The following is an 11,283-nucleotide window of genomic DNA, read 5'->3' as shown; positions in this document are numbered from 1 at the left end:
GCTCGCTCGACTTTTGCCTGCAACATGTAAAAAGGATAAGAAAGCCAACCCAATTACAGTAAACTAGCATGCCACTGTGATTAAACATTTGGTCAAGCAGTACAATACTCCTCCACCGTTAAAATCCAACCACGATAACCCCCATTAACTAATGAGGAATGTTATCTCTGTAAAGGCATATTGTTCTCATGCTTTGGCTCTCTTTCAATTGTGCATCAGAGGAAACAGCGTCTTGTCCTGTGCTGCACCCTGCTGTTCAAATACTAACGAGGTGAAAAAACAAAATGGGACAAGAAAAGTGGATTGTTTAGTTAAGACTTCCTGGGTGTAAACCTCTTGACCTGGAACACTTGCTTCAATTGATAGTGCAAGTGCCACCCTCTTTCTAAATAATCCAATTAACACTGACTGTTGATACTTGTGATTTATAGATGATTGGCCTCAGCGGTAATTAACCCACATTCTTTTTAAACAAATCTAATCCCATCATCCATTCGGTACCAATGTCTGTGTATTTTATTTTAATTGCTCTCAATTTCTCTCAGGAACCAAAGGAAAGTATTTTGGGCATTAACCCCCAGAATAAATAAAAAATATTCCTGAGAGAAATTGATGGCGATTCAATTTATTGACTTAATGATGCAAAAGTGAGAATCTTTGCATTCAAATTCTTGACGGCCGCCGTCAAGAAAACTTGCTCATCTAAATTGCAATTTAAATCAGTCATAATAATAATAATGTCAAAATATGTTTTATGTGTAATACAACATTTTTAAATATACATATATTACATATTAATAGCAATGCTGACCGTCCATTTATTCCCTTCAATATTTGACGCCCATTTTGATGAATATTGAATAGCACCTACCTTAACTTTCTGCTGCAGTCTCAACCGATGACCAATTTAATATTACTTTTGCTGCTCCTTGGTCCTCCATTAACAAGTATAGGTGGTCTTGAGCATCTCCACTATGAAGAATGTCTCCTCACCCCCCTCACACAGTGTAGTGAAGGAAAGACTCATTGGGTGGAGCTTGTCTGTGCGCCTGAAATCCAGTTTGGTGCTTCCTTTGGTGGCCAGGATTACACGTGGGGCTACAGAAGCTATTAGTAACTAGTAGAATATGGGTTTTCTTTTTCTAAGTTATCAACTAACTGGGTGTTAATAACCATTCCAAGCAAACACTTCCAGAGAAAGCATCTTTCTATGATAACATTCTTGCAAGTGGTTTGTAGTGGTCTAAATTTGACATTACAGTTGAATATATTGATATTGACATTACATGTGGAAATATGCAGCGCCTTGAAAGTGAAGTAGCCCATGAAATAATCTGTAAAATTACAAATTGTGTTTTCACATCCTGTGACTCTGGCACAAGCACAGTTGACAAATTGCCAAGCCTCCACAAGCGTCTGAGTTTAAATCACCTTCAGCAGATTAAATATAAAGGTGTACTGAAACTCAACCCATGTCATACCACCATTAACCCTCAGACATTTACTTTACCTATACTTGTCACACTTTGGTACAGTGGATTTAAGAAGTCTACACACCACTGTTTAAATGTCAGGTTTTGATAAAAAGGTACCGTTTTCGTCACTCAGAATTCCGATTTAACCAGTCGTTCATGAAGGAATCTTTCTGTCGGTGATGGCGATTGGTGCGTCTGTCTCGCGCATGCGTATAAGAAAATAACGCTTCCTCACTATGGAAGGGGAGGAGAGCCCGTTGTCCGGGATGAAGGGCAATCGGGTTCAGTAAAGTAGAGGAAAAAAACTTCGTCGGAATCCCACGCGGGTGTCATATAATGGACTTTCTCCTTAGTGGAACGGCGGCGTGTGGAGCGTGTCTCATAACCAACCCGTTAGAAGTGGTCAAGACTCGCATGCAGCTGCAAGGGGAGCTCAAAAGTCGGGGCACCTATCAGGTTTATTACCGTAATGTCTTTCACGCTTTCTATACCATAGCAAAAGTGGACGGACTGGCTGGTTTACAAAAAGGCCTCGTGCCCGGACTATGGTATCAGTTTTTTATGAACGGGGTCCGCCTCGGTTCGTACGCGATCATCGAGACCTCTGGCCACATCCACACTGATGGAAGAGTCAGTGCACCTAAGACCATCATAGCTGGAGCTACAGCGGGGGTGGCAGGAGCCGTGATGGGCAGCCCTGTGTATTTGGTCAGTAGCCCGTCTTGATGCGCGTACAAACTTATGAATTTTATATGTATAATACAAAACAAGTTTTTGTTATTTTCAGTTAGAAATTTCAAACTTGATATGAGTGTCTAAGAAGTACTATGCTGACGTAATTGTAAGGCAGAGCAAAGTTTAACTTTGGTTATTAGCAGTTAAGGAGAGTCTTCACCTTATGCATCTGCACATAATTGCTTCCAAATCAAGTGCATTTATTTTTAAGGCTAATTCTGTCAAAACAGAATGGGAATTATTTTTGAAAGACGATGCTATCATCAAATAGTTTGTTTTTTGCTGTCGTGGGGGTTTACTGTGTTTTTTATCTGTGGTTTTACTGACAGGTAAAGACTCATTTGCAGAGTCAGTCAACTGCCTCCATTGCTGTGGGACACCAGTACAAACACCAGGTAGCACGTAAACTGTTTCTCAATCCAGCGATTCCCACCCAGGGTGCTGCACCTCATTAATAATAACTATCTTCCCATTACAAAAATCTCATAGCCCACTACCAAACCAAATATGTGCCCCGGCTCCATAAAGGTCGAGAATCACTGGATTATTGCAATCGGTTACGAATTACAATATTGATGTCCTGATGTTTCTGTTCTTCTTCCAAAAGGGAATGTCACATGCCCTGGTGACGATCTATAAGAAACACGGCATTCAAGGACTGTGGAGGGGTGCAAGCGCTTCCGTCCCGAGGGTCAGCGTGGGGTCAGCATCTCAACTGTCCACCTTCTCCTCTGCTAAAGAGCTGGTGGTTGATCTTCAGGTTTGAACATGTGACTGCTTTTTGCTAAGTGTGAACACTTTGTACAGGTCCACGTGTTCATACATAATAAGGCAATCCTAGACCGTTTTGGCATTTCAAATGTACAAACATTACAAAGTTTGCGGTATGCGTGCGGAAGTACGCTCAAACAAAAATCATTAACTGTCGTCGAAGAGTTCAGTGAGTTATTGTAACACGGACAAAGCTACAGGCAGCGCAACCTTCTGGAACAGAAACATGACACCTTTCCGTGGACCCTCGGCTCAAAACACAGAGCTTACATAACAGTAACACCAGAGTTTCCAGGCCGTAAATTTAACCGCTGCTTTAAAAAATACCCCCAATATATAAGTGCCCAGTGTCAACACAACAGTTTCTTTTTCCGCTCTCACTGAGCTGGTTTAACTAGTCAGATCTGTTTTCTTCTCACACCCTTTGTTTCTGTCAAACAAGCACCGTTTTGTTTTCGAGCTATCACACATGTCAAATAGTTGTAATGCTGCTGCAATTTTCCAAACAGAAAGAGTAGAAGACAGGAAAACATGTCTGTGTATGGGGATGAGTGAGCATACAGGACTGTCTCAGAAATTTTGAATATTGTGATAAAGTTCTTTATTTTCTGTAATGCAATTAAAAAAACTAAAATGTCATACATTCTGGATTCATTACAAGTCAACTGAAATATTGCAACCGTTTTATTATTTTAATATTGCTGATTATGGCTTACAGCTTTAGAAAACTCAAAAATCCTATCTCAAAATACTAGAACATTTCCTCAGACTCAGTAAAAAGAAAAAGATTTAACAGCAAAACAAAATGAAAATGTCCATTAATGCACTCAATACTTGGTTGGGAATCCTTTTGCACGGATTACTGCATCATTGCGGCGTGGCATGGAGGCAATCAGCCTGTGGCATTGCTGAGGTGTTATGGATGCCCAGGATGCTTTAATAGCAGCCTTTAGCTCATTTGCATTGTTGGGTCTGCTGTCTTTCAGTTTCTTCTTCACAATACCCCACAAATTCCCTATGGGGTTCAGGTCAGGGGAATTGCCAGGCCAAGCGAGGACAGTAATGACATGGTCAGTAAACCATTTACTGGTGGTTTTGGCACTGTGGGCAGGTGCCAGGTCATGCTGGAAAATGAAATCATCATCTCCATAGAGCTTTTCAGCAGACGGAAGCATGTAGTGCTCTAAAATCTGCATTTACTCTGGACTTGATGAAACACAGTGGAGCAACACCAGCAGCTGACATGGCTCCCCAAACCATTGCTGACTGTGGGAACTTCACACTGGATTTCAAGCAACTTGGATTTTGCTCCTCTCCAGCCTCTCTCCAGACTCTGGCGCCTTGACTTCCAAATGAAATACAAAACTTGCTTTCGTCTGAAAAGAGGACTTTGGACCACTCTGCAACTGTCCAGTGTTTCTTTTCCATAGTCCAAGTCAGACGCTTCTTCCGTTGTCTTGAGTTCAGAAGTGGCTTGACCATGGGAATACGGCTATTGTAGCCCATTACCCGGACACGTCTGTGAACAGTGGCTTTTGATACCTGGACTCCAGCTTCAGTCCACTGTCTTTGAAGCTCCCCCAAATTCTGGAAGCGACTCTTCTTCACAATGCTGTTAAGGGTGCGGTCATCTCTCTTGGTTGTGCAACGTTTCCTGCCACATTTCCCCCTTCCAACAGACTTTTTGTGGATGTGCTTTGAAACTGCACTCTATGAACAGCTTGATCTTTGAGAAATTTATTTTTGTGTCTTACCCTCCCGTTTAGTTTACTGAACCAACCTGAGAGTTTTTAAAGGCTCAGGAAACCCTTGCAGGTGTTTCGAGTTAATTAGACCATTCAAGTGATTAGTTGAATACCCTACGAGTATACTTTTTCATGATATTCCAATACTTTGAGATAGGATATTTGAGTTTTCTTAAGCTGTATGCCATAATCAACAATATTAAAATAATAAAAGATTTGCAATATTTCAGTTGATTCGTAATGAATCCAGAATGTATGACATTTTTGTTTTTCTAATTGCATTACAGAAAATAAAGAACTTTATCACAATATTCTAATTTTCTGAGACAGTCCTGTAGATATTAATAAGTGTCTCCATCACAGGTGTTGAACTTGAGGCCTGCGGCCTAGATCCGGCCCTCCAAGTTCTTTTAGGGAAGCTTGCTACATGTTTTTTCCTTGACTTGTATTTAGAACCACTAGTACACTAAAATGTGTTTTTTATGTCCTGTTACACTCCTACTCTACTCTTATGTGGTTTCGTTGTTATGATCTGTCCTTATCTAACACCCTTAGTCTCGTGATAGTTCAGAACTTTGTTTCTTCTTCCACTAAGGTGTTTCCAAAGAACAGCTGGTTGGTGGCCCTGAGTGCCGGCATGATCAGCAGCGTGGTGGTGGTGCTCGCCATGACTCCTTTTGATGTGGTGAGCACGAGGCTTTACAACCAGCCTGTGGATCCGCAGGGCAAGGTGAGGTTGTTGGCCGTGTGTGAATTGTGAAAACGCTCAGGGCAAAATTAGTGCGTTCGTGAAAGAAGAGGAGCTTGTGTTTGTGCGTTGGCTGCCGAAGCTTCATAATGTAAACAGAAAAAGTGGCAGAGAGTAGGAGTTCAAAGGGGGGATTCTAAATTGCTGCTGAGCTGGAGCCATGTTCCTTCGGCTATTTATTTATTTATTCAAGTGGCTAGGGCGCCATTTTGGAGAATTAAAAAATAAAAAAACATGCAGTGAGCTCTCCAAGCGCCTCTAAAATCCTCCATCCGACACAAAACAACATTTCCCCACAACCCGACATCAGCGTTTAGAAATTCTTGTTGTCGTATTTATCTGACACTTACAAAATTGAAATTAGTAACAGGAAAATGGGTACAATTGATCACATTGAATCAAAATTAAATATTCATTTTTTCATCCTTTTAGGGGCTGCTCTATAAAGGGTTTACTGACTGCTTTTCAAAGACACTAAAAAAGGAGGGGCTAATGGGACTCTACAAAGGTTTGGGAGCCTCCTATTTCCGAATTGGTCCTCACACCATCCTTTCTTTGTTCTTTTGGGAAGAATTGCGCAAATTCTACCAACTGCGCAGATAACACTTTGAAGCAGGAAGTTGAAAATGGTGAGTCGTTAGGCTACGAGTCACAGGTTCCAAGGAATTCTCAATGAATTTTTTTATTATGAGGTTAAAGAAAAAACAGGAATTGGTTTTCTTTTCTCATAAGGAGCCAGGGTAATATTTAAGAAAGAACACAGTAGCATGAACGAGGAAAGGGAAATAAAAAAAGAAAATTAAAAATGGTAGTATGTACAACGCTCAGCACCTCACCGCATCAAATGTGGTTGATGACTTTTCAAATTTAATGGATTGCAATACAATTGGCCTGCTACCTCCAATAATGTATCATTCCGTGCCAACCTATCGAGAGGATCCCGCTGTATCCAGCCATGATCCAGTGCTGAAGCTAATCAATGATCTCTTCTGATCTTCTTGTAGCGTCATCATTAATTTTAGCACAGTGTTGATGAACCCTAACAAACAAGCTGGCATATTTTTTTTTTACGGTTTAGTGGCTCACATTTCCATAAAAAAGAAAACACTCCATTTTTTTTCTTCATATAAGCATTGATTACTTCATCCTCGATCATGAACTAAAATTGCTTTTAATTTACTGGATTGGTGAATATTGTGTCTCATTATAAGATGATGGTTGCCTATGGTACAATGTGCAATTTTATCAAGTTGGTTACAATAGTATTTGCTGCTAAAAGAAAAAAAAACAACCCTAATTTTAAAGAAATGCCTATTTATGAAATGCATAAAAATTAAGACAAATATATATTTTGTATCAGTTTTCATATTTATGAAAATACCCCTTAAAGTGCTATCAAACTGCTTCATCATTATCCAAGTGTCAAATGTAATCATAAAAAAAGGCTTGGCCTGTTTGGATTTTAGAGCTTTAATATCTGGTGCTGATCAGTATTTATATGTCAGTTGCACTTGTACATTTCTTTTGTGTGTTCTGGAACATTTTTGTTTGGTGACTAATGAACTCAGTACAGTCTGCCTGAGTGATTAGTGTTCACGTAGATAGATGAAAGACAGACATTACTGAGTAACGAAACGTTCAGGAAATTCCTCAGAAGCTAAACTTGTGCCATTGCTTACTCCAATAATTGTAATGTTAGCATAGTCTGACCACAAATTTGGATCAGGCGAAGTAGGTTACACATATCACAAAAAGACATTAAACCAACCTTGCTTCAACTTTGGTAACGTTACATTAAAAAAAAAAGCTTGTTACTTTTAATAATAATTTATACAATTAATTATTCGGTATACTGGTTTATTTGATGAAAATATATTTTTCAAATATTTGAATACTGTGTCAAACACTGGCGATAATGTTCTCTAAATGGCGTGTTCCATATGACCAGTGTGGTGCTTTTACATGTGTATTCTTCAGTCTAACTGTATTCATACCCTGTTACATGTGGTAACATATTCACTGAATGATTTAAACTATTCTGCCTTGATTTGGGCAACTACTGTTTGTGCAGGACGAAAAAGAAATGCCAATAAATCATCTTTGGACTATATTATACACATTTATTTTCACCTGAACCCTGTAATTACCTTTGGAAATCTTTTGCTCAACCCATAACACACTTGATATTGAGATGAATTTCATGATCTGCTGAAATTGCAGAACGTGCAAAAAAAGACTGGGCAGCAGCACTGTTCTAATCTTGACCCAATTACATCCGTGTCAGAATACGTATACCTCAAGAACATGACATGCAGACAGATAGTGATGATTTTGGAAGAATGATGACTCAAGGCACTTTTGTTTCTAGCTCAACTGAATGTAACTGGTAAGATGTGATTGTAAAGTTGAATCATTTTCCCATCAAAATGACAAGTCTATATTAGTCAATTCCCCGCTCCTATCTTGTTTGTCAATGTTGTAGACAACTAGATTGTCTGTATTTTTATGGAATTATGACTTGAATTCATTCATCCTATGCGTCCTACCTCCCATATAGCATCGTCACATTGGTGTTTGTTAATTTTCTGGAACATGAAGGATCAAGAAAATGGCATCCACACTATGATGAGATATGTTATGCCTACCACATTGTCGTGTTTATCTACTATACGCAAAACTTAAATTAAATTGCAGTTTGAAAAATGGTACCGTGAAATGCTTGTTCTTCATTATCCATTTGTATTTTGTAACTGCTTATTCCATTCAGAGTTGGAAGGAAATGAAGCCCACCTCGGCTGACTGAAATCAAGCAAGTGTAGAGCTTCAATATCAGTATTACTCTGGTAAATGGTGACCCCTGACTGGTAGTTAAACATTCCGTGGAGTGCGTTTGTTGTATTGTGCAGGGTTTTACTGGGCCCCCTGGCGACACCTTTGCTTTATTCCAGCTCGTAGTTAAGCCGAATTTGTCAGTGATGAGGAAAACATTTTAGACCTCACACAGGTAAGCTATTTTTAGAATTTCATTATATTTGCTGCGTTCAAATGCAAAAAAATGAAATAAAAGATTTTAATTATTGCTGCTTGCCCAGAAAAGACAACATTAGAGGTATTGCATGTTTAAAAGATTAGGCTACACACAGAAGCTTAGTGTGTTACTCCCATCGTCTTCACTCAGCTCGCCTGTCTCAGCTAATGTGTAAGGACCGTAATGGATTGACTCCTTACTGAACATCATGACTCGACTGACTTCCCAGATCTGCAGGCTTTGCCAGAAACGTTGCAAAGGAGCGGAAAAGCAATGAGGTTTCATCCCCTGCTGCTGCTGTTTTTTACATCCTTGCAGAGTGCAACTTCTCAGGTGTCTGAATGGATCGAAGAGGTAGAAGTTAGTGGTAAGATCGATTCTGCTGCTCTGTTTACTTTGCTGATAAAGCTGAGTTCATGACGGGAACTGTTTTTGATGACCTCTTGTCTGCTTGAAGTTACGTTTTGTCTTAGTGCAGTATCATTCACCTGAGTGTGATTTTCTGTATTGTTTTGCATGGATTATTTCAATTTCTTTGGGAGAATGAAGAATGTCCTCATTCTGGAATGACCCATGTTCTGAGTCAATGATATGATTGAAATCTATGATATGATTGTGAAATCTAGCCCTGCACAGCTAGCTAACTAATGCAGCATATTTGCAGGAATTGAAGAAAGACAGTCACGTGCAGATCTTCAACAATTTTATCTAGTCACCTGTCACTGCCGTAGATGTTTAAAAAAAAAAAAAAAGTAACCAAAGTGTTTCCAGTAGGTGACACCGAATGGATTGGCCCACCAGATTTCCTAGGTGACCTCTACTGGTCAGGGACAGCCCCACTTTGTCTGCCGGGCTGCAAGGCGCGCCACCATGAACTCAAGCGAGATCCCTGTGGCGACTCAAGCTGCTGCTGGCTGGGTTACAAGTCTCTGTGCAGAGGTAATGCGAGAATAAAAGGACACTTGAGTCCTAATTAGTAAATAGCTTGGTCTTATGCTTTTTACATTTGATGATAGTGAACTGCGGGAAGCCAGATGTGGATTTTAATGGAATGGTGGATGGAGATGACTGGTGGGTGGGATCTGTACTGAGGTACTCCTGTCTTCCTGGCTTCATGCTAGTGGGAAACGACACCCGGACTTGCCAATCTAATGGCCTATGGACGCCGAAACCTTTCTGCCTCAGTATGTAAACACTATGGTATCAAAACACTGAAACACTATTTCTCCCTCTTATAATTGCCCCCTCCCTCAATCTTATTTGTAGGAATGTGCAAAAAGGGGTCCATTGAAATCAGTGAGAGGGAACTCAATGGAACCTGCAACGCTACCTGTGAATATAAAAGCTACTCGGGTCCTCCCAAACAAGGCTGCGCTCAGATACACAACTGCAAGAAGAAGGAGACCGGCTGGAAGCGTTTCTTCTCTCAGTGTATCCCTTGCATCTGCGACTGTGCTTTATCATGCTGTAAGTAGCTTTGGGGCCTTAACATACTACAAAACTCATCAATTCTCCCCTCTAATTGTTGCTTCAGGGTCTACAGCTACAACCATTATCATCAATACTGTGGTTGTTATGAGGATTAGTTATTGTGCAATTTATCTAAGAGTCACTTTACAAGTCAAATATATAGATTGTTACTTCTGTGTTTTTCCTTTAGCATCAGTCACTCTGTAGGTTCCCTTTAAAGGAGAATCCCACAGTGTGTATGACCCATCTCTTTTCTGTGTTTTCAGTATCTGTAGGTTAAATAAAGTAACAGGAGACATCCTCTGCAGAACACAAGGACAGCAGATCGTTCATCTGGTGTAACTGAGCTTTAAAGCCAACGCAAGTAACATTAATTGAGTCAATCTTGATATCTTTATTATGCCTATATCTATATTAATTGGACCAGGCCGATCTTTGGATTCCTCAACACATTCCAAGAGATGGTATCAGCTTTTCTCAAAGCTTATTATTGATCCAAGAATCAGACTTAATTATATTTACAGTCTGCATTAGTGTTTATGTGCACTTAAGTGTGTAGTTTATTGTAAGTTAAACACACGAGAGGAATGGAACTGTGTGGATTAGTGGCTCCACTGCGTCGTCCATCTGTCCCTCGGGGATCTGAACCCTTAATCTCATTGCAAAAGGGCGGAGCAGCACTGTGAGTAGCTCACAGGGCACGTTTAACACAGACAATGTTGTTGGATAGTTTGTTTCTTCAAACACAGCACTGTAGAAAGGTATGGAAAAAAAAAACTTGCAAATTTTTAGGTTTTTTTTAGCTGTATTTTATTAATATTTTAGGGTCTGATTTGTAAGGGGCATTTGGATACTTCATTACCAATGTTAACCACCAGATAGTGCTGTATTTTTCCTAAACCTTACATCGGTTGACTCTGTCACAAATGATTCAGATGATGGCCCAACTCCTGAACCTCAGCACTATGTGTTCATTTTCTGCTGGTGTGTAGCAGCCAATTCCTGTGAGAAAACACAAAAGAAACATGGTTGGAGGGGGCGTGGGGGGCACATTTTTACTGCACAGTTAATTTCACATTCATTTTCCAGTTACCTTGAAAAGTGGTTTATTAAAACAAAGAAAAGATTGTTTTTTTTCTTTTGTGGTAGGAGTGTGAATTTTGAGGGGCAGTTGTGCCCATTTTATATCAATAAAGCAATCTGCTTCTTCATATTTTGAGTCTTAGTTCATCTTTGGAACAATGTGAATAGATGCGGTGTGAAACGTTTGACATCCTTTAAAATGTAACATTTACTTGTTGTATTATAAAG

General features: G+C 39.8%; 2 protein-coding genes across 3 annotated transcripts; both read left to right on the top strand.

The window, feature by feature from the left end:
• The first annotated feature begins 1,704 nt into the window (after positions 1-1,704).
• On the top strand, positions 1,705-7,584 carry slc25a35 (solute carrier family 25 member 35). Its single transcript, XM_061299235.1, has 5 exons — positions 1,705-2,183; positions 2,540-2,605; positions 2,818-2,970; positions 5,322-5,456; positions 5,907-7,584. The coding sequence occupies exons 1-5, from the start codon at positions 1,812-1,814 to the stop codon at positions 6,075-6,077; spliced, it is 897 nt and encodes a 298-aa protein (XP_061155219.1). The 5' UTR covers positions 1,705-1,811; the 3' UTR covers positions 6,078-7,584.
• A 144-nt stretch (positions 7,585-7,728) lies between these two features.
• On the top strand, positions 7,729-10,406 carry si:ch211-117m20.4 (CUB and sushi domain-containing protein 1). Of its 2 annotated transcripts, none has more exons than XM_061299237.1 (5): positions 7,729-8,869; positions 9,277-9,441; positions 9,519-9,686; positions 9,769-9,969; positions 10,239-10,406. In XM_061299237.1, exons 1-5 carry the CDS (start codon positions 8,776-8,778, stop codon positions 10,250-10,252), a joined length of 642 nt encoding a protein of 213 aa, XP_061155221.1. In that variant the 5' UTR covers positions 7,729-8,775; the 3' UTR covers positions 10,253-10,406. The 2 variants fall into 2 exon arrangements, with proteins under 2 accessions (XP_061155221.1, XP_061155220.1); XM_061299236.1 differs by having other exon boundaries at positions 9,274-9,441.
• The last annotated feature ends 877 nt before the right edge of the window (positions 10,407-11,283 follow it).

This window comes from Syngnathus typhle, linkage group LG15 (assembly GCF_033458585.1).
Source record: "Syngnathus typhle isolate RoL2023-S1 ecotype Sweden linkage group LG15, RoL_Styp_1.0, whole genome shotgun sequence".
NCBI lineage: Eukaryota > Metazoa > Chordata > Actinopteri > Syngnathiformes > Syngnathidae > Syngnathus > Syngnathus typhle.
Note: the sequence above shows the minus strand (reverse complement) of the source record. Positions and strands in the feature narration are given on the sequence as shown.